Consider the following 24,524-nt stretch of genomic DNA (forward strand, 5'->3'; position numbering starts at 1 on the left):
TTCTTTTAGTATCATTAAATTGATTGATTGATTGATTGATTTGAGACAGTAGAAAATTATCAAAATAACTAATGATAAAATAAGTCGATACGGTAGATTTAAGTATTTTCGTATTATATGTTAAACCGTATTTTGGGAAAGCATGATTTTTCAGAAGAGGTTTAAACAATCCAAACTGTCATTGGGTCAAGCAAAAATATCAAATTTTCGACAGTTCTAACTTTTTTTTATTTAGATAAGCAATTGCAAATAAGGTTAATGATAAGAAATGAAATTTTAAAAAAGAGATTAATAGTAAGTTAATATTATAACTAATGCAAAAAACTACTGTTCAAATAGAAAAATAAATATAAACATGCTCACACAGCTTCTCTTGTCAAGGATTAGGATTAGTAGATACACCCCATAATCATAAAACTATTATATTATACAGTCAACATCCGCCGACCAATCAGTATATTGTTATTAAATATGTAAATTGTAATCACTTAAATTTGTAGATATTAATTTATCAAAATACTTACGCAACCTTACTGTGCATGCAGGTTTTCAAAAAAGTGTATTGACAATATTTCAGAAACGGATTAAAGCATTAAGTTGACAGAATCAGAGCATGAAGAAAGAATGGTCAACTAGACCATATAGGTCTAATATAGATATAATAACATTAGCTGAATGAATGGAACTACATTAGACACACTTAAATTTGTAGATATTAACCTATCATTTTGTTAACTTATCATTTCTGTTAATTAACAGATATTAATTAGTAAAATTTCAAAGAGGGCTTGGAGTTATGGGAATTATGTTAATATATAAAGACAAAATCAGTAATGAGTCTTCTTTTAGATCTTTCTCTACCGTTAGTTTCATGGGCTTAGTTAACTTCATCCAATTGGTTAAGTGTCATTCGTTCTTTTTACTGGGTAAAAGTTTCGTACAAAAGAACCAATCGGGTAGTGCCATTTTTCTACTGACTAAGCAATTAACATAGCAACAATGAGTAAAATAAGCGAGTTTTTTTTTAACTTATTAAGTTATCAAAATACTTACGCAACCTTTCCTGTCGATGAAGAGGTTTACTTGTAACACCTCCTGAGACCGTCCAAATTGTTATATTATAAAGTCGGCCCGGTACAAGCTGTTCAAACACAACCTTACGCTCCGTGTCATCAGCTGATTTTTCCTTAGCCGGAATTGCAGGATCAGAGAGAAGAAATCTATAGCTGTCGAACTTGGATATACTAGATGGTGTTGCTGTATATACAACCGTCAAGCTATTTTCTTCACGATTGTTTGCAATAGATACGACAGAAGTCATTAATGGCACTGAAAAATAAAATCAATTAGGATTAATTTTTGGGAGTGGCTATAATAGTGAGCTGCCTTACGGTCATTGTTTTTGCTAATTGACAAACAAACTTAGATGATAAACAAAAGTAAAAAACTGTTATAAACATTGTCACGTGCCTTGCAACATCTTTGCGGTATTTATCTTGCCTATGTTAAGTTCTTCATCTAAGAAGAACTTGTTTCTCTGACTAATCCTAACGAAATATCACAAAATATGATACTAAGAAACAAATTTGGGCTATAAGTTTGCAAATTAGAGTGAAGGGTAAAGTATACCGAGTCTGCATGCAAAATGTGTTAGGTATAGTTATTCTGAATTATATGAAGTAAGAATTGTTTTCTAACTTCATACTGTCCAAACAATTTACCCCCCCCCCCCAAACCCCTAATATGCAAATATATAACCCATATTATATATTTCACATCTACTCTGTCACTTGTCTTTGTCTTGCCTCACACTAAGATGACAGAAACTAACGAAGAAAGAAGTCCTACAGTGTGTCAATGGCTGAAGAACTTCACGTAGAATTAACGTAGAACTTAACGAACTTAGCGTAGAACATAACAGATAAGTACCTATTTGCCTTCATATAAATAAAAAAAAAACAAGTTTTTTTAACTGAAAGTAAGGAGCGACATTAAAATTTAAAACGCACAGAAATTACGCCGTATATGAAAGGGGCTGTTCCCTCCTCAACGCCCCGCTCTTTACGCTAAAGTTTGACTCTTTCTCTCAACTCTACTTTTCCAAACAGTAAAAAACTTTAGCGTAAAGAGCGGGACGTTGAGGAAAATTTGCCTTATTTTGGAAAATAGGGAGAGACACCCCTATTTTCCAAAATAAGGCAAATTTTCTCTGGCTCATAACTTTTGATGGGTAAGACTAAATTTGATGAAACTTATATATTTAAATCAGCATAAAAATCCGATTCTTTTGATGTAACTATTTGTATCAAAATTAGGTTTTTTAGACTTTCGTTTACTATTGAGCCGGGTCACTCCTTACTACAGTTCGTTACCACGAACTGTTTGATAGATTTAGAATCGCAAGTCTTTGATAACAATCGCAAACTAAATAGCACTATCTTTTACTATCGCACTAAAGCACTATAGCACTATATAACAACTATAGCACTATAACAACTATAACAATACAACTATACAACAATACAACTATAACAACTATAACAACTATAGCACTAAAGATATGGGATTTTATCGAAGGCATTAGTAAAAAATGCTTAAATGAACTGTTAAACTGGTTATTTCTACAAGGCACTGACATAAATTTGTTCTTCTTTCCGGTGTTAACTACTGGGTTGGGTACAAGGAGTAGAAGACGTAAGGGTTTGGGATTAGCAAGGAAAAATTGCCCGAGGTGCACAATTAGCAGAAAATGGCGATCTCTAATCCCTATATAATATGTTTTTTTCTTGAAAATAAATTGTTTTTGAGCTTAATTTTGACATAATTAATAAAATCAACAAATGTTGTTGATAATGTGTGCATAGAAGTCCCTGCCTTTTTTTTTTTTTTAATTGAAACTTTATTTAAGAAAAATTGATTACAAGTCAATGCTCAAAGTATTCTCCTCTATCTACAGCTTCTTCCCATCTTTCCGACAATTCACGGATATCATCATCTCTGAAAAATTCAATCGGTTTGGCTGCTTTCCCTTCTTAGAGCTCCATCTACCGTTGCTAACTTCAGGTAATGAAAGTATCCAAATACAGGAAAGGAAGCAAGGCATGAGCGTACACACGAGGAAGAGCACTAACATACTCTCATCGGATTTTCTAGGCAAAATACATTGTTTGGACACTCTACACGACTTTGTCGACCACTCAGAAACCGAAGTAGCTACACCAAAGTAAGAAGACCCTATAATTGCTTCTGCACCACTTCAACCGATTTAATTTTTGACTTCGTCATAATTGGAGAACCAGGTCAACTTGGCAAAAACTGAGTCAACCAATGGTCAACCAGGCCATGCTGCATTGACTTAAAGATAATTAGAAGAAAGATAATAAAGCTAATCAGAAGAACAATTTCTGGGCTACATGGCGGCTCAAATAGGACTTACTATTTCAGCGTTTCTACCTATACTTTAGTGGGCGCTAAAACCTGTGGCTGAGAACTGTCATGTTGTAAAATAACCATGTCGGGTCTATCCGCGTATTGTGGGCGCTTTTTAAAGCGACTCGACTCAAACATATCAATCCCGTGAGCATTTCGGCATTCTTCTCGTCCACTTTTCCCCTTCTTAAAACTCTATCTACCGTTGCTAACTTCTGGTAATGAAAGTATTCAAATACAAGAAAGGAAGCAAAGCATGAGGATACACATAAGGAAATCTTACAGCACTAACATACTCTCAGCGAATTTTCAAGGCAAAATACATTGTTTGGATCCTCTACACCACTTTGTCGACGACTCAGCAACCAAACTAGCTACATCAAAGAAAGAACACCCTATAATTGCTTCCGCATCCCTTCGATCGGGTAATTCAACCAATTCCATAGGTCGGGTGGTTAATGCTGGGGTAGTCAACTTGAATACAGCAACAAACGCATCCCCTATCTCCGGGTCAAAGATCCCGCTCCACCATCACGACTTTATTTTCAAAATAAATTCATCTAGAGAGTTGACGTACCTCATCTCTTGGGAATTTATTTCTCAATAGAATTTTCTTACCAAGATTCAATCCTTCTGATCTAGAAAGCAGTAAGTGATTCTTTGCTTCAGAAGCCTTCCTACTTCTAGCTCAACTCTTTTTCTTTATATGCCCTGCATTAGATATTTGTAAGATTTGGCTACTCATTTTATGGTGGGACATCAAAAACTAACTTAGCACCACTTTAGAGAAGCCTGAAAGAGATGATGGGCCTGAAGTAGGGCAGAAGGTGGCAACACCAATGAGGGATTTTCAGCCTACTACTCTCATCCATAAAATGTAAGCAGACGACATTATAGAAAGCATTTATAGAGAAATATAGATACAATAGATCAAGAGAAATTTAGAAATATATAGAGAAATATAGAAATACGATAGAAAAAAAAACTAACTCACTTGTCCGAGTGTCAATAGTAACTTTTTGGCTAGGAACATCATGGGCTATTGTCAAAAGTTCAAAAGTGTATAACTCGCCCGGTGTGAGGCCATCAATAGACGCTGAAGTGGCGCTACCATCTATTTCCTATAAATAAGTTCATTTAATAAACTATCTAATGCAAAAAATGTACATGGGGAAACACAATCATAGATAAGATGTTCGTACTAGGTGGGGTTTGTTTTAAACCGTCCAAGTATATTAGAAATTGTTTTACATTATTAAATTTACTTTTTTCTTACCCTTTTATCTTCAAGTGGAAGAGAGCTGGTCGTTGTTCTTTCCTGTTTCAACACTCATGGAGTAAACCTTTTCTAATAAAAAAAATAAAGAGGCCTAGCAGGAAACAATCTAAAGATATTAGAATTTTCACATTTGCAAATGTGCCTGTTTCTATAATATATCCCACACTGATCTCAGATAACTGATCAGATAATTTATCATCATCTGATCATCATTATAATTTATCAACTGCTGTTTTTATAAGATGAAAGGCAGATTTTCAGTGCATCTGATACTTATCGTAACCAATTTTTTTTTCTATAACACTTGGGCTAATTTTCGAAAAACAGTAAAAACGACAAAACAAAAAGAATCGAAATAGTAAAGAGTATTATAAAATCACATTTTAGCAAATTTTTTCATTGTTTTAGTAATTACAAAATACCTGATCTATTTTGTCAATACACCTATACAGTCACTCTTGTGTAGTTGGCACATACAGTTTTTATATTTCGATAGTTAATATTGAACAAACTTTAATAGTAAGTTTAGACTACTCCTCTTTATGAGTCTAGTGCTCTTCAGGGGCCCTCAGAATGTCCCCAGGTGGCGATAAGGGAACACTACAGATATGTAGGGTACCTCCATAGAAAGCTTTTCATAGAGTAGGCTCATTTTTTGAGCCTAGAATTGGCCTCCCTGATTGAAAGGCACACATTTGAGTAAAAAAAAAAACGTATTTTCTTCGTGTTTTGTTCAATTTTGTTGCAAAATACAGCAAGTCATATTTGAAGTCCTTTAATTAATAATGTTAATTATTGTTAATAATTAATGTTAATAAAATTAATTTGATAATGTACTAATATCCATTAACTTGGAATTACTTGCTAATTGGATTAGCAAGTCATATTTCAAGTCCTTGCCTTGAGAAGGGTGACTTGAAATGATTTTTAATCCCCACAAGTTGTGTCTGGTCCCACTTCCGTGTTGAAAAAGGAAAAAGTTTTCGAAATACTTCCCAAGGACGCATAATTTTGAGGTAAACATTTGTTGGGTTGTTTATTTTCTTCTTTTCTTCATAGTGGCAAAAGAGTCGTTGTTTTCAAAATGTGCTTCTTTGCTTGTATCATTGTAGGCCAGTTTGGCTTTAGATCTTTTATTCATCTTTGTGTTTTTAAACCAGATTCATCGTACAGATGAGAAGACTACTAAAAACTAACTGAAAACTAACTGAAAACTAACTGAAAGACTAACTGAACTAACTGTAAGACTAACTGAACTAACTGAAAGACTAACTTCAACCAACCTTGATTCTCCTATTGGGTGCGAACGCAGAATGTTTTTCATACCAGAACAGACGATAGGTGTCAACCCGTCCAGCTGGTCGCATCCATTCGAGAGTTATATTTTCGGAATCCAAAATAGGTAGCAATCGAAGAATTGGATTTGGCTCTACAATAAACCGAAGAAATTATTTTTTTATAAGTCAAATACCAAGGACATTGATATGACACCTGATTGTTTGAGATGGTTACGTGGAAACTTATATGGCCATTTATATCTTTGAAAATTAGGAAAAACAGGAATTCATTTTCTAACAATACATTTGCAGTTGTGCAGTGGTTGGTAGTAACAGACGCCAAATTAAAAATAAGTGGGTAGTACCAACAGCTTAAGAGGAAGTAGTTGTCATTGGGTAAGAGACAGTTACTATAGTAACAGTAATAGACAGTTAAATTGTAGTAACAAATTGTTACTATTTGAAATTTTACCGGCGAAACGGGTTACCAAATTTAACCAATTGGATTAGTTTATTTATTTTCACGGTCCGGCGTGGCGACATTGCCGTAAAAGCTTAGAATTTTGAAACAACCAAAAGAAGAATTATAGAAAATTACAGTTTTGCTACTGAGAGTGGGCAGAATTCAAACTAAAAGTAAAAGAGATTACTTTATATGATAAGATCATTATACTTCATCATTTTTAAATATTTTGACAAGGAGCAACCGAAATAAAATGCCAAAGTTGATTTTATTTCACAGTGGAATGTTTCAGGTAGTTAAATTTTGATAGAAAAAAATTTCTATCTTCAGATAGAAAAATTTTTCAGATAGAAAATTTATCAAAAATTTTCAAAGTTTATCAAAAAAATTCAGATCACAATTTATTCTTCAGATAGAAAAAATTTTGGATAGGAGCATATTGCATGAAACACGAGACACAAAATTTGTTTCTTTGTGAATAATTACTGCAATGAACAATTTCGAAAGTTCTACAACGTTCTGCAAAACTGTGTGAATTTGACAAAAAGACGATATTCAAACTTGGATATGTGTACGTTAGGCCAAACTTTTTTCAAAACTAATGCTTGAGGTAAAGCCTCATCAAGTGCTGCGCATAAGCCATTCAGTGGGTCCAAAGACAGCACTTGGGCCGCCTAATCATAAAAATTGAAACTCACCGCAGCACCAACCCGCCAGAACTGCACACTCAGCTGCACACGCTCCTCCCCTTTCCCAATTAATTTAAAACCTCCCAAGAAGTTCCTATATCCCTTAAATGTTTCCTGACGACATCCTTTCATCCCGTTTCTGGACATTCTCCCATCCCATGCTAGAGTATATTTCTCAGAATGAAGGACGGTAAACATGTAATTTAGGGTATTGAACTATGAAAAATTAATTGGCTATCTCAGAATAAATTCTCCAGAATTTTGGGCCTATGTCTGCAAAAAATGACATTTCACGGTAGAAAACAGCACTTTGCTATGACACAGATCCACTCCATTTCATGATTAAATTAAAAAAAAGAAGTTTTCTTTAACTGAAAGTAAGGAGCGACACTAAAGCTTAAAACGAACAGAAATTATTCTGTATATGAAAGGGGCTGTTCTCTCCTCAGCGCCCCGCTCTTTACGCTAAAGTTTGACTCTTTCTCTCAACTCTACTTTTTAAAACAGTAAAAAAAAATGGAATCGAATCAGGATAACGACTATTTCTAATTTAATCTAATCTGGTCCCTAATATGCCTGCCAAATTTTATCGTCCAAGCTTATCTGGAAGAGCCCAAACAAGCAAAACCGGGACCGACAGACAGGCAGACAGACAGACAGACAGACATTGCGATCGCTATATATCACTTTGTAAATACCAAGTGACATATAAATACAAAAGCCAGAAACAAAAGGATATGCATCAGCACTAAAATGTTATTTTCCTTGTCGTTCAAGGTGGGGGTCTGTAAACCTCCAATTAAGGGTTTTCATCAATAATGATTATGAGGAAATTATTTCTATTCAGACTTGACGTCATTTTCAATTAATTTCATACTTCTTCTGAAAAAAAATCTTCTAGTAATAACAAATTACTGTTTAGTTCAATATGAGAGAAAATCGAGATTCGCTCTTTACTAGGTTGCAGATGATAAACTTAGTCAGAGCTTAAGAAACTGGAAAAAAATTTGAAACGACAGCCCCTGCATGGTAGGTAGGTAGGTACGTAGGTTTTATTTTTATCCACAATATAAACATAAATAAGAAGGACACTACTAATAAATATTAATAATAAATAATAAATTATTGCAGAAATAAAAATTTGAAACGACAGCCCCTGCATGGTAGGTAGGTAGGTACGTAGGTTTTATTTTTATTCACAATATAAACATAAATAAGAAGGACACTACTAATAAATATTAACAATAAATAATAAATTAATAAATTATTATTATTAATAATAATAATAAATTAATAATGCAATAATAAATTATTGCAGCAAAAAGAAAGTGCTAAGGACTTGTGCTGCAAATTCCTGTTATGTTTTACATCATATAAATAAATATCTAAACAAAACAACTCATGATTATCCACCTAGCCTATATTATATATGAAAACAACAACACATACACATGACCACTATACAACAAAATATTCCTGTTAATTATTTTTTACTGGTTTCAGCCCCCATCCCAAGCCAAAAAATGGCGTTACATATTTCAAATTTTTCATAAAAAAAAGTAGCCCACTCAAAAAGAAGAAGCAAAAATGGAACAAGTGAAGACCCCCTTCCCGAAGGGAATTTTTGGTTTTGGATGAAACCACTTACTCAGAGTGTATTCCAAGATTTGAGGAGATGGACTTTCTACTAAGTAGCTCCGAGTGTTGACAGCAAATATATACCTCTCTCCTGGAGTCAAGTCATTCAGTTCAATTAAATTGCTGATTGTTACTTCTTTCTTTACAGGCAATGAGCTTTCTGCTACATGATACCTATAATTAATTAATATTTAATCAATCAGTGTATTAATAATAATATATATATATATATATATATATATATATATATATATATATATATATATATATATATATATATATATATATATATATATATATATATATATATATATGTATATATATATATATATATAAATAAGTTGTCTGTGTGTGTGTGTGTGTGTGTCGAGTGACGTCATGTTTGTCGACTGACGTCATTGTAAGGATTGAGCTGTATGCGTCATGAAGTTGTTTGTCGACTGACGTCATGTTTGTAAACTGATGAAATTACATACCGGGACACCGGGACACAAATAACGACCGGGACACAGGGGATATAAATGACGACCGGGAACCTCAAAGAGAAATTACAGACTGGGACACCCGGACACAAATCACGACCGGGACACAGGGAATATAAATGACGACCGGGACATAGGGACAAAACTACAACGGGGACGCCGGGGGCACAGGCGGGATATAAAAATGACGACCGGCACACAGGAATTGTTCGAATAGAAATTACAGACCGGGACACAAATGACGACCGGGACACCGGGACACAGGGAATATAAATGACGACCGGGACACTCAAAGAGAAATTACAAACTGGGATACCGGGACACAAATGACGATCGGGACACAGGGAATATAAATAACGACCGGGACACAGGGACACATCGTTAGAATAATGAGGTATAGATCTGAATACGGATTGTTTTTCCCATGGACAATTATATGTTGCATGTTCAAGAGTCAGTAAACCTGACAATCTATTTATATGCACAGACAATGGGACAGCGAAGAATGTTGTATATTCGCATGTTTTACGTAGTTAAAAACATATATTTATATCTATCTCTATTCACAGGTGGAACACAGGGACACAACTACAATGGCGCGTAACTAATTGGCGCGTAACGACTTACGCGCGTGGGGGGGCTTGGGGGGGCGCGAAGCGCCCCACCAACTAGGTGTTGGGGTGGCGCGAAGCGCCACCCCAACAGCTAGTATATATATATATATATATATATATATATATATATATATATAAAAATAAGTTGTCTGTCTGTGGATGTGTGGATGGATGTGTCAGGTGACGTCACCTGAAAAAACTGGATTAGGTGACGTCAAAACTGAAAAAACTAAAAAAAGGCAAAAACTACAAAAAAAACTAAAAACTAATAAAAAAAATAAAAAAGCTAAAAAACTAAAAAAACTATAAAGGTAAAAACCAATAAAAAACTAAAAAAAAAACTGAAAAAACTAAAAAAAGGCAAAAACTACAAAAAAAAACTAAAAACTAATAAAAAAAGTAAAAAAGCTAAAAAACTAAAAAAACTAAAAAAACTAAAAAAAGGTAAAAAACTAAAAAAAATAAAAAATAAAAAAAAACTAAAAAAAAGGAAAAAACTGAAAAATAAGCTAAAATAAAGGTAAAAACCAATAAAAAACTAAAAAAAAAAAGGAAAAAACTAGTAAATGACGACACTCAAAGAGAAAGCGACCAGGACAAAAAACTAAAAAAAAAGGCAAAAACTACAAAAAAACTAAAAACTAATAAAAAAAATAAAAAAGCTAAAAAACTAAAAAAACTAAAAAAAGGTAAAAAACTAAAAAAACTAAAAACTAAAAAAAAACTAAAAAAGGTAAAAACTAAAAGAACTAAAAAAGAAAAAAATAAATGACGACACTCAAAGAGAAAGCGACCAGGACAAAAGGAATGTTCGATTAGCAATCAACAAAGCACCGGGACACAGGGAGTATAAATGACGACCAGGACACAAGTAAAAAAAAAAATTAACAAAACTAAAAAGAAGGTAAAAACTACAAAAAAACTAAAAAGAAAAAAAAACTAAAAACTAATAAAAAAACTAAAAAATCTAAAAATCTAAATAAACTAAAAAAGAAAAAAAAAGGAAAAAAATAAAGGAGAAAAACAAAACTAAAAAACGAATGTATATACAGACCGGTACACCGGGATACAAATGACGACCGGGACACAGGGAATATAAATAACGACCGGGACACAGGGACACAACTACAACGGGGACACCGGGGGAAACAGGGGGATATAAATGACGACCGGGACAAAAAAACTAAAAAGAAATAAAAACTAAAAACTAATAAAAAAAACTAAAAAATCTAAAAATCTAAATAAGCTAAAAAAGAAAAAAAAAGGAAAAAAATAAAGGAGAAAAACAAAACTAAAAAACGAATGTATATACAGACCGGGACACCGGGATACAAATGATGACCGGGACCCGGGACACAGGGAATATAAATGACGACCGGGACACAGGGACACAACTACAACGGGGACACCGGGGGAAACAGGGGGATAACCTGACAATCTATTTATATGCAAAGACAATGGGACAGCAAAGAATGTTGTATATTCGCAAGTTTTACGTAGTTAAAACCATATATATATATATATATCTATATTCACAGGTGGGACATAGGGACACAACTACAATGGCGCGTAACTATTATGGCGCGTAACGACTTACGCGCGCGGGGGGGCTTGGGGGGGGCGCGAAGCGCCCCCACCAACTAGGTGTTGGGGTGGCGCGAAGCGCCACCCCAACAGCTAGTATATATATATATATATATATATATCTATATATATAAAAATAAGTTGTCTGTCCGTTACGCTAGATTATATCTTCTATATATATAAAAGAAAACAAAATAGAATGTAAAAACTGGAAATTGCATAAATATTTCGAAATATTTTGACAATAGATAAAAGTAATTCGAAAAAGAAAAATGGTAAAAAACTAAAAAAAAACTAAGAGAAAAAACTAAAAAAAAAAAATTAAAAATTAAAAAAATTAAAAAAAGAAAAAACCTAAAAAGAAAAAACGTAAAAAAATAAAAAAGATAAAAAACTAAAAAAAAACTAAAAAAGCTAAAAACTAAAAAAAGAAAAAACTAAAAAAAAAACTGGGAATTGCACAAATATTTCAATATATTTTGACAATAGATTAAAGTAATTCGAAAACCTTAAAACAGATACCCCAAATTTGAGGTTTAATTTAAATTGTTGGAGCTTTAGCATGCTTAAAAAAAAACTAAAAACAAAAAAAAGGAAAAAATTAAAAATTTATTTCATCATAAGTTTTCAACTGACGAAATTACAGACCGGGACATCGGGACACAAATGACGACCGGGACACCGGCACATAGGGAATATGAATGACGACACTCAAAGAGAAAGCGACCGGGACAAAAGGAATGTTCGATTAGCAATCAACAAAGCACCGGGACACAAATGACGACCGGGACACAGGGAGTATAAATGACGACCAGGATATAAGTAAAAAAAACTAAAAAAACTAAAAAAAAGGTAAAAACTACAAAAAAACTAAAAAGAAAAAAAAATAAAAACTAATAAAAAAACTAAAAAATCTAAAAATCTAAATAAACTAAAAAAGAAAAAAAAGAAAAAAGGAAAAAAATAAAGGAGAAAAACAAAACTAAAAAACGAATGTATATACAGACAAGGACACCGGGATACAAATGACGACCGGGACACATGGAATATAAATGACGACCGGGACACAGGGACACAACTACAACGGGGACGCCGGGGGGCACAGGGGGATATAAATGACGACCGAGACACCGGGACACATGGAATATAAATGACGCCCGGGACACTCAAAGAGAAATCACAGACTGGGACACCGGGACACAAATGACGACCGGGACACAGGGGCAAAACTACAAAGGGGATGCCGGGGGGCACAAGGGGATATATAAATGACGATGGCGACACAGGGAATGGTAGATTAGCAATCACCATCAACAAAGCTCAAGGGCAATCATTAGAATCATGAGGTATAGATCTGAATACGGATTGTTTTCCCATGGACCATTATATGTTGCATTTTCAAGAGTCGGTAAACAATCTATTTATATGCACAGACAATGGGACAGCAAAGAATGTTGTATATTCGCAAGTTTTACGTAGTTAAAAACATATATATATATATATCTATATTCACAGGTGGGACGTAGGGACACAACTACAATGGCGCGTAACTAATATGGCGCGTAACGACTTACGCGCGCGGGGGGGCTTGGGGGGGGGGCGCGAAGCGCCCCCACCAACTAGGTGTTGGGGTGGCGCGAAGCGCCACCCCAACAGCTAGTATCTATATATATAAATAAGTTGTCTGTCCGTTACGCCAGATTATATCTTCTATATATATATAAGAAAACAAACTAGAATGTAAAAACTGGATATTGCATAAATATTTCAAAATATTTTGACAATAGATTAAAGTAATTCGAAAAAAGAAAAATGGTAAAAACTAAAAAAAAAACTAAAAAGAAAAAACTAAAAAAGAAAAAACTAAAAAAAAAAAGATTTTTCCAAGTGTCAATGTTAGAATGAACATTGACAAATTGAAGAAAACAAATCAATAAAAAGAAGAAACTTAAAAAAGAAAAAAAATAAGAAAAGAAAAAACTAAAAAAGAAAAAAAAAACTGAAATGAAACTGTACCTATATATCTATATAAATGACGACCGGGACACTCAAAGAGAAATTACAGACTGGGATACCGGGACACAAATGACGACCGGGACAGGGAATATAAATGACGACCTGGACACAGGAACACAACTACAACGGGAAGGTGGGGGGCACAGGGGGATATATAAAAGACGAAGGGGACACAGCGAATGTTCGATTAGCAATCACCATCAACAAAGCTCAAGGGCAATCGTAAGAAAAATGCGGTATAGATATGAATAAGGATTGTTTTCCCATGGACAATTATTATGTTGCATGTTCAAGAGTTGGTAAACCTGACAATCTATTTATATGGACAGACAATAGAACAGCAAAGAATATTGTATATTCGCAAGTTTTACGTAGTTAAATATATATATATATATATATATATATATATATATATATATATATATATATATATATATATATAAATAAGTTGTCTGTGTGTCTGTGTGTCGAGTGACGTCATGTTTGTGTGTCGACTGACGTCATGTTTGTCGACTGACGAAATTACAGACCGGGACATCGGGACGCAAATGACGACCGGGACATAGGGAATATAAATGACGACCGGGACACTCAAAGAGAAAGCGACCGGGACACAAGGAATGTTCGATTAGCAATCACCATCAACAAAGCACCGGGACACAAATGACGACCGGAACACAGGGGATATAAATGACGACCAGGACACTCAAAGAGAAATTACAGACCGGGACACCAGGACACAGGGAATATAAATGACGACCGGGACACTCAAAGAGAAATTACAGACTGGGACACCGGGACACAGGGAAACAACAACGACGGGGACGCCGGGGGGCACAGAGGGATACATAAATGACGACGGGGACACAGGGAATGTTCGATTAGCAATCACCATCAACAAAGCTCAAGGGCAAACATTAGAATAATGAGGTATAGATCTGAATACAGATTATTTTTCCCATAGACAATTATATGTTTCATGTTCAAGAGTCGGTAAACCTGACAATCTATTTATATACACAGACAATGGGACAGCCAAGAATGTTGTATATTCGCAAGTTTTACGTAGTTAAAAATATATGTATATATATATATATCCATATTCACAGGTGGGACACAGGGAAAACAACTACAATGGCGCGTAACTAATATGGCGCGTAACGACTTACGCGTTCGGGGGGCTAGGGGGGCGCGAAGCGCCCCCATCAACTAGATGTTGGGGTGGCGAAGCACCACCCCAACAGCTAGTATATATATATATATATATATATATATATATATATATGTATATATATATATATATATATATATATATATATATATATATATATATATGTATATATATATATATATATATATATATATATATATATATATATATATATATATATATATATATAAATAAGTTGTATGTTTGTGTGTTTGTCCACATATGACGTCATTATAAGTATATACGGCTTTGTATATGACGTCGTTATAAATATATAAGGGCGATTCAGAGAGAAATTTCAGTATAAATCCTACAATGGCAGAAGAAACAGCCGAGGAAGCTGCTCAAAGAGTTAATTCAAAGAGAAATTTTAGTATAAATCCTACAATAGCAGAAGAAACAACCGAGGAAGCAATAGGCGATAGATAGGCGAGTGATATATTTAATATAGCCGTGATTTCTTTAACAGTATCGTGTTTTCTGAATAACAATTGAATATCGCCTTTTAATACCACCACACTTTCTCATATAATATGACTGATACAAATATCACACTCAACTATAGCAATAATTCATTTGTAACTCATATAAAGAAAAAGAAGTGGTAGGGTGAATTACAAAAGACGAGAGACGAAAATAAAATAAGAACAAAACATAAGACCATGAAATGGGTGAGTCTTACTTAAAGACTGGGAATTTTACTGTCTTCAGTATTATTATACTTTCTAATATCACCCTAATCTTGCTTTTTATTTGAAATAGTTGAAGGGTCATGGAGTAGAGAAGGCAAGCCGAATCACGTAGGGTGTTTCAGACAATGTGACACGCAAACAAAGGGTCAACTTGATATTAAGTAAAGAGTAAGACAAGTTTGACTGTTATTTGAATTTCAAAGTGATAAGAAAAATTTGTCAGGGACTACTGGAGTATATCTGAGGGCCTTAGGAGTATCGCAATGGAGGTAAAGAAAATAACAACAAAGTAATAAATTATGGGCTAAAGAGAGAGAGAGAGAGAGAGAGAGAAAGAGAGAGAGAGAGAGAGAGAGAGAGAGAGAGAGAGAGAGAGAAGTTAAAATGTAAAAAAGATCCCTTCACTTACTTAATTATATAATTTGTAAACAATGAAGCAGCAGGTGGGACCCAGGTAAGCGTCATGCTATTATTCGATGCTCGCTGTATCGTAACGTTTCGGGGAGGATTTGGGTCTAAAAAGAGGTAAATAGCATTTAATAAGGTCTAACAAAAAACAATTTCCCTAAAAAAAATTGCAGTAATACTAATTTTTGGTCATTTGGAAGCGCAACTTTCCTGAAATTACAATTTTCTGAATAATTCGATGGGCAATTACCTAAAAGAAGCCCAAATGGCAAAAATGTCCCCCACTTATAATACCATTTTTACTAAACCAACTGATAGACATGAGAGCTCTGATAAATTACATATTTAAAACTAGGCAATATTAATGCTAGCTGAATTACTCTTTAAACGTGGGGATAACCATATTACACCAATAATTTTGTTGACCACCTGATGACTGAGCCAGCAACCACGACTTCCTTACTTGACTTAAGTCCCATCCGGCCTTGGTGGTCGTCTCGGGGCCTCTCTCCTTACGAGCGAATGTATTTGTCGCCTATACTGCTCTCTTTTCTGTGCCATTCTGAGAAGACCAGGGAGGTTGCAGTCGGAGAAATTCTCCTTCCAGCGCTTCGGAGGGCGACTGCGAGAACTTGGGATCCTTCCCTCAGGCACCAGGCGCGTCCCCAGGGGGCGAAGAGAGGAAAGCCCTTTAGATATAAAAGACACCTCTAAATATAAAATAAGGAGACGTGGACCAGGGAGGACCCAGCCCTCGGGGGGGTCCATAAAATGAATCTGAGTCACCCATGCACGGGGGATATAAATTTGTGCACAGGAGGAAGGAGACCCCTGAGATGGTGATGCGCAGGGCCCACCGGCGTGTGGACATGTCCCGGTAGACGCCAAACCTCTTCTCATCAATGAAACATTGTATTGGCCCTGAAGGACGTCAAATGGAAGGATTCTCTATAGGAGAACAACTGTAAAGGGCGGATGAACTCGTACACGAGTCAACGGCCCCTGCTAGAGACAGAGAGGAGTAGCTTGTCACTGTCTCGAAATCTAGCTGAGCATCCTTTCTTCTCAGATATTGCTCTCAAATTATATAACGATAATGATGAACCATGACCGGTCCCCAGTAAAATATATATATATATATATATATATATATATATATATATATATATATATATATATATATATATATATATATATATATATATATATATATATATATATATATATATATATATATATATATATATATATATATAAACTAAAAAAATATATAGCCAATAAATTTCGTGCTAATCGACAACGCATTATTTCTTTCTCAAACAATACGCGGATCTAATTTCTGTCAATTGCCCAATTTCTATCATGTACGCATCAAGTGCCCAATTTGTCCGAGATAATTTTTGTATATATGTCTGTACAAATAATTTATAGTCAATAATTTTTAATTTAAATAGTCATTATATAATTTATATAGTCTTTGTACATACTTTATTATCTGAAAATATGAAATGACGCAAAATTGAAATCATATTTATAGATTTCTCTTCGAAGTCCAGAGATGAGTGCAATTCCCATCGATTGCATCTGGCCACACTAGTTGGATATTGAAAACAGTGATTAAAAAGTTTCACAAGATGTACAAAAAAGTACAACACACTGTGGAACAATAGGAAAAAAATGAACATAAACTATCAGCAGTAAGAGAAAGAGTGATTATCAAAATAGAAAAACAGAAACTCATTCGAACTAAGTTAGAAAGGCGACTCCCTTATCACAACTTTCGCAATGTCCCTAAATTTCAATGGGGCATCCCTAAAGAGAAACTGATTTACAACTTTATTGTTAAGGGGATTCAATGCCATAAAAGATACCCCTGTCTCGTCCTTTGTAATTTTTTTTAGTTTGTGTGGTCAAACGATTTAGGATTGAATGAGCAGTCTCGCCATAATTTGTAGAGCTCAGATAAGAGATCCGAATAAACGGCAGAAAATTAAAAGCCGGCACATACTTTCTCGACAATCTTAGAAAGACCATCTTACGTCTCCTGTTTTCTGCCGGAGATAGGGATATTCAGATTTGATTAAACTTCATTAGAGAGTATGAACTTCGTTAATTCCATTAAAGAGAGCAGGATTCTGCTTTTAAAAATCAGGAAAGGACAGTCCCTAATGTGCAGTTCTAAAGTTCTTAAGCCATAAAGTTCAGAAGAGGGTAGTCCCTAATGTGCAGTTCTAAAGTTCTTAAGCCATAAAGTTCAGAAGAGGGTAGTCCCTAATGTGCAGTCCTAAAGTTCTAAAGCCCTAAAGTTCAGGAAAGGGCAGTCCCTAATTTGCAGTCCTAAAGTTCTAAAGTTCAGGAAAGCGCAGTCCCTATTATGCAGTCCTAAAGTTCAGGAAAGGGCAGTCCCTGATGCGCAGCACTAAAGTTCTATAGTCCTAAAGTTCAGGAAAGGGCGGTTCCTAATTTGCAGTCATAAAGTTCTGAAGTTCTAAAGTTTAGGAAAGGGCAGTCCCTAATGTGCAGTCATAAAGTTATTAAGTCCTAAAGCTCAGGAAAGGGCAGTCCTGAGGCAGTCTAATGTTCTAGCACACCTATTAAATATACCTACTTTTTCCTTCAAAAGACCATTTAATAGCTGCTTCTAAAATGAATATTACACACCAGCTAACGCAAATTATAACTGGATATTGTCGTTTAAATTATTCCTTAAATAAAATTGGAAAAACTATAAGCGGAGAGTGCATTTGTGGTGAAAATGAAACTTGTAGGCACTTCCTGTTTACTTGTCCTGCTTATTTCTTACAACGTTTTGGTATGGAACTAGAACTCCATTCTTTAGGAATTGATTTCCCATCTTGTCCTAGTTCAGTAATTTCTGGTAAAGTATTAAGGAAATGTTTGAACAGATTTTTGCATTCAACTACAAGACTGGTTTGATGTTAATATTTGATATTTATACCTGATTGTTGCCTTTGATTGTAGCATTTATTAGTTTCATTTATTCTAGTTTTTTCCTTCTTTGTAGTGTTAGTTTGTGGACATTTAGCAGTGAAATACTTGTAAAGGTTTAATCACTTAGTAAAATTCATCATCATCACACCTACTAAAAAACACTAACAAATAAACTCAAAGGGAAAGCAGTAAAAATAAACTCAAAGATAATATTATTCGAGCACTTTGGTAGCTTTATTTGAGAGTTCCCTTTGGTACTACTCTTTATGATTGAAAAGCCTGCCGACATAGGGGACGCAGAAGTTCATTGTCTTTTAGTGAAATGTCACAGTTAAACTGAGATTCTCAATAGCTCTCGATGGTTGCTAGTCTCTTGGGGGAATTTACTACTAATCCCTTTGTCTTTGAGACAGCCAGCCGAAGCTGAGCTTACAAAATAATTGTAAGGCATCGAATAGATCGACGTGGTAAACACATGAAAAAATTAAAATATTCAAAATATCCTCTACGCAGACCTTTTAGGTGTGTTTTTGACGGAATATTTCAAAAGCAAACAAAATGTGGTTTACGGAGAGTGAACAAAAGCTAGTCAAAATTACGCCAAGACCCAGTTTACTGAATCTTCGCCAGTTAGCACTAGGTTTTAACATAAAAAAAAAATCCTTAAATTTCGTATTGCGTTACGGGTTGGAACAGTGCACGCCGAAGAAAGAAATTTGAAGTTTTTTTTTGGAAATTTTGAAAACCATTTATTAGCGTCCTACTTAAAGAGAGCAAGTAAAATCATTTAACTCTCAGAAAGCTGGGAAAAAAATTAACTTAGGTTTAAGAAATGGCAGAAATCATGTAACCAGCTTCTGTGACAACCAAACTTATTAAAGCTAGAAAAGACTTTATGCAAAATGACAAAATATCCTTCAGGTATAGCATCGTCCCCGAGTCCTCTCCCGTAAGTATCGCAAGAGCTTGCTATAGTGTTTTGGTCTTATATTAATATATATATATATATTTATACTTACAGACAGCTTGAAAATAGACATGTGGCTCGCTCCATAGGCCATGGCTAATTGCAAACACTTTGATATCATAGCCGGCCCCGGGAAAAAGTGACTGAAGGGCTATACGAGGCATATCCACATGGATTGTGACCATTTCACCTATCAAAGAAAAAATAGAAGAAAAAAAAAATCAGTCAAATTTTTTTAAGTAAATGCGGTTCGAGGACGAAGAAACTAGCATGAAATACATAACACAAAACCAAAGTCATTGTAAAATATATATGGCGTCAAGGCGAAAAATGAAATGACAACCAATCAGTTCATTGTAATTCAGAGCCAAATGGTAAGACAATGAAAAAAAAAGAAAAAAAGAAACAACGAAAGATTAGCAATTTATTTATTAATCTGCAGTACAACAACAAGAGCTAAGAGCTCATATGGCACTTGTGACGAAGTCGGAAGAGCCAAGAGAAAAGAGCTCATATTGTGCAAGCTCTAAAAAAATTCTGAGAATCAATAGATTGCTTTAAAAGGAAAATCATAGGCTTAATGCCGGTCAGGATTTAAAATAAGAGCTCTGAGTAACGAGGTCCTTCTAAATATCAAAATTCAATAAGATCCGATCACCCACTCGTAAGTAAAAATACCTCAATTTTTCTACTTTTTCTTCTCCCTTCAGCCCCCCAGATGGTCGAATCGGGGAAAACGACTTTATCAAATCAATTTGTGCAGTTCCCTGACACACCTACCAATTTTCATCGTCCTAGCACGTCCAGAAGCACTAAACTCGCCAAAGAACTGAACCCCACCCCCTAACTCCCCCATAGAGAGCGGATCCAGTCCGGTTACGTCAATCACGAGTCTACGACATTTATAAGCGTTTTCCAAGATTTCCGGTTTCCCTCTCCAACTCCCCCCAATGTCAACAGATCTGGCCGGGATTTGAAATAAGAGCTCTGAGACATGAGTTCCTTCTAAATATCAAATTTCATTCAGATCCGGTCACCCGTTCTTAAGTTAAAAATGCCTCAATTTTTCGATTTTTTCAAATTAACAACCCCAGCTCCCCCAAAGAGAACGGATATGTTACAATTTTGTAATCACGTATCTATAACTTGTGCTTATGCTTCCCATCAAGTTTCATCCTGATCTCTCCACTCCAAGCGTTTTCCAAGATTTCCGGTTTCCGAAATTTCCGGTTTGCCCGTCCAACTCCCCCCGATGTCACTGTATCTGGTCGAGATTTAAAATGAGAGTTCTAAAGCACAAGATCCTTCTAAATATCAACTTTCATTAAGATCTGATCACCCGTTCGTATGTTACAAATACCTCATTTTTTTCTATTTTTTCCGAATTACTCCCCTCCCCTCCCCTCCCCCAACTCCACCAAAGAGAGCGGATCCGGTCCGGTTATGTCAGTCACTTATCTTGGACTGGTGCCTATTCTTCCCACCAAGTTTCATCCTGATCCACTTTAAGCGTTTTCCAAGATTTCCGATCCCCCCCCCCCAATGACACTGGATCCGGTCGGGATTTAAAATAAGAGATCTGAGTTACGAGGTCCTTCTAAAAATGAAATTTCATTAAGATCCGATCACTTCTTCGTAAGTTAAAAATACCTCATTTTTTTTAATTTTTTTAGAATTAACCCTTCCCCCCAGCTCCCCCAAAGAGAACGAATCCGTTCCAGTTATGTCAATCACGTATCTAGGAGGTGTGCTTATTTTTCCCACAAAGTTTCATCCCGATCTCTCCACTCTAAGCGTTTCCAAGATTTTAGCCCCCCCCCCCCCCCAATATCACCGGATCCGGTCGGGATTTAAAATAAGAGCTCTGTGACACGGTATCCTTCCAAACATCAAATTTCATTAAGATCCGATCACTCCTTCGTAAGTTAAAAATACATCATTTTTTCAGTTTTTCAGAATTACCACCCACCCCCCAATCCCCCAAAGAGAGCACATCCGTTCCGGTTATGTCAACCACGTATCTAGGACTTTATTATTATTTTCGGTAATTATTTTTCGTTTTAGTTTTGGCTTGCAAAAATACGCCACAAAAAATAAATTAAGAATTAAACTACATTTTTGGCACGGAGGTGTGGGACAGGAAGGTTCTGTTGTTAAAAAATATACTGTTGGAGTTCAGAATAAGTGATTATAAATAGTAGGAAAACGACAATAGGTCAGGGGTAAAGTCAAACTTTTTAAAAAAGATTTTTAAAAAATCTAACCAGCTAAATACTGCCAGATAAATCTGACAGGTAGATAATGCCATCGTTGTTCATTTCTCATGCAAAGGTTCATTTTATGTTCTTTCAGCAAAACTGAAAATTATAAGTCTTATAAAGCCTGACTTTTATTATGAAACTATAAATTTATTCGAGCTAAAAGACTTAAAAACAGGTACGTTTTATAAAATTCAAATGATCTTTTACTGTTTACGACGAAGGGAACTAAATAAAATAATAATACAAGTTAAACAAAATAGTTACATGAAGATAGAGATACCAGTGCCTTGATTTCCTGGAAGAACCCTATGTCTAAGATAAATTGTTTAAATATTGTTGGAGTTGAAAACAAGCCAGGAGAAACTATCCCGGTGGGGGGGATATTCTGCGTGGGATAATTTTCCGCGAGAGGAATTTTTGGAGAAGGAATGCGCCGGGCCCCGTGTGTACAATATTTAAATGCTGTATTTGACGCGACGTAGTCTTTATTATTCCCAGGTCAAATAGTTCTAGTCATTATGGTCACATTGTCGCATAGTCACATAATCCTCATAATCGCACTTGTCAAAAGAAAAGGCAATATTTAATATTGGCATGAGTTTTTTCCTGACTTCAACTTTACAATTTTATTACGGAAACAGTTAATTAAAAACGGTTAATTAAATAACAAATAAATAAAATAAAACATTTTAAGCCTGTATGAGCACAATTTTGTTCCCAACATTGGTAGGTCAATCAAAAATTTATCCTTGAAAGCTGAATAGTATTCAACTCAAGAGAATAAAATGGAATATAATTCGGCTTGGAGGATTGGGCTTGGAGGTTATATAATAGGCTATATGATATAATAGGCTTGGAGGCTTTTGGTCTTTTCTAATTTTAATCTCCACTATGTTTACTGTACATTTGACTTAACAATTTTGTTTATTTATCTAAATACTTTAAAAAATTGTCATAAAAATAGCATCACTAAGCAAAGACGCTATTTTTAATGAACCCGCTAGACCTGACAACGTTTGTCCAAGAGGACAAGGGTTAGAGTCCTAGTGTCACTATTTGGTTAAAACGGGGGTAAGTGGCGTGACTCTGCAAGCTCAGCCAGGGTCGACCCAGCTCTAAATGAGTAATTGGAGAAGTCTGAGGAACGTACACAGGAAGGGTGTGCGAATATATTTTAATACGTAATTCGCGTGGTAGTCAGGCTCCAATTTTATTTTATCAGCAAGTACGACAATAATAACGTGGCCATGGCTTTAGCTTCACTCAAATTAAAATCCTGAATCAAGACTTCGATTAACATATTCATCCGACCTTTTAAAGAAAATTGATATTTCCATGTAGTATTTGCCGTGTCGTTGCATTTTTTAGTTTCATTCGAATGAAAATTGAATCAACACTAAAGTTATCATGATTAAGACTCGAATTAGCATTTTTATATTCATTAATCTAGGCTAAAAAGATGAGTTGTTATAAATCTACAATTTATGCAAGAATCCCGCTTTCTGGGGCCATAATGAGAGAAAGGTTGAGATGGCTAGGACACGTTCTATAGATGAAGGCTGATAGATTGCCGAACATTGTCCTTTTAGCCAACAGTCTAGGGCTAAACAGAAAGTAGGTTGTCCATAGCTGGGATGAGAGGATGTCATGAAGAAAGATCTGAAAGAAAGGGGAACTTCCTGGGAGGATTTAAAGAGGGAAGTCTTGAACAGATTGGGATGAAGAAGGAGTGTGTGTAGCTGCGTTGGCCTCAGGCGGCTTGGTGCTGCGGTGAGTTGTTAGTAATATTTTGGTATCTTTGGTGGCGTTATGAAATGGTACATTCAAATTGCTTTAAATGATATATACTTTAATAACATATACACAGCTGCCCAATTCAGAACAGAAAGACGAAGTCTCGTGGATGCCCTGGGTGCCTCTGGCGGCACAGGCAGGTCTAAGGTCTAAGGTAAGGTAATCGATCTGAAAGATTTCTAGAATTGGGTACATTAACCAGGTATATGGTCACCGTTGGTAGACTTACGATTCAACTTGGTTTATCTTGATTAACATTAGTAGGCTATTAGGTTATCTAAATATTTTGTTTATGACTTAATAACTTTTCTATACAATTATAATCAATTTGGCTAATTACCTGCACAAAGGGAAAGTATTTCACCAATAGGAAACATCCAGCGATGGTGCATCACAATTAATTTTTAATATAGGGCTTTTCAACCGAGACTCCCCCAAGAGTTTTGCCAAACATCCCAAGAGGTTCCACGAAATAGAGTGACATAAACTACTCAAATGTTTACCAATTGAATTACAAAATAAACATATGAAAGAGATAGAGTAGGCTACATATTATGCCAGGATCCAGCTGACTGATCGTATTTCAAACAGTACGCTGTGCGAAAAGTGTGGTTCAATCCCACTTTCTAGGGCTATAATGGATGAAAGATTGAGATGGCTAGGGCTCGTTTCCCGGATGAAGGATGACAGACTGCCAAAGATCAAAGAAGACAAATTGCCGAAGATTATCCTTTCCGGCCAACCATCTAGGGCTAAACGGAAAGCAGGT

At 35.2% G+C, this 24,524-nt stretch overlaps 1 protein-coding gene across 1 annotated transcript in view; it reads right to left on the reverse strand.

The window, feature by feature from the left end:
• Positions 1–24,524, reverse strand: part of LOC136040878 (tyrosine-protein phosphatase 10D-like) — a gene marked incomplete in the record, with an annotated part of 219,901 nt that overhangs the window by 76,378 nt on the left and 118,999 nt on the right. Inside the window, 6 exon segments of the mRNA XM_065725278.1 lie at positions 1,054–1,329; positions 4,424–4,550; positions 5,992–6,137; positions 8,786–8,949; positions 15,783–15,888; positions 19,753–19,890. Coding sequence (XP_065581350.1) covers positions 1,054–1,329; positions 4,424–4,550; positions 5,992–6,137; positions 8,786–8,949; positions 15,783–15,888; positions 19,753–19,890 — 957 coding nt within the window.

This window comes from Artemia franciscana, chromosome 21, assembly GCF_032884065.1.
Source record: "Artemia franciscana chromosome 21, ASM3288406v1, whole genome shotgun sequence".
In the NCBI taxonomy this organism is placed as follows: Eukaryota; Metazoa; Arthropoda; class Branchiopoda; order Anostraca; family Artemiidae; genus Artemia; species Artemia franciscana.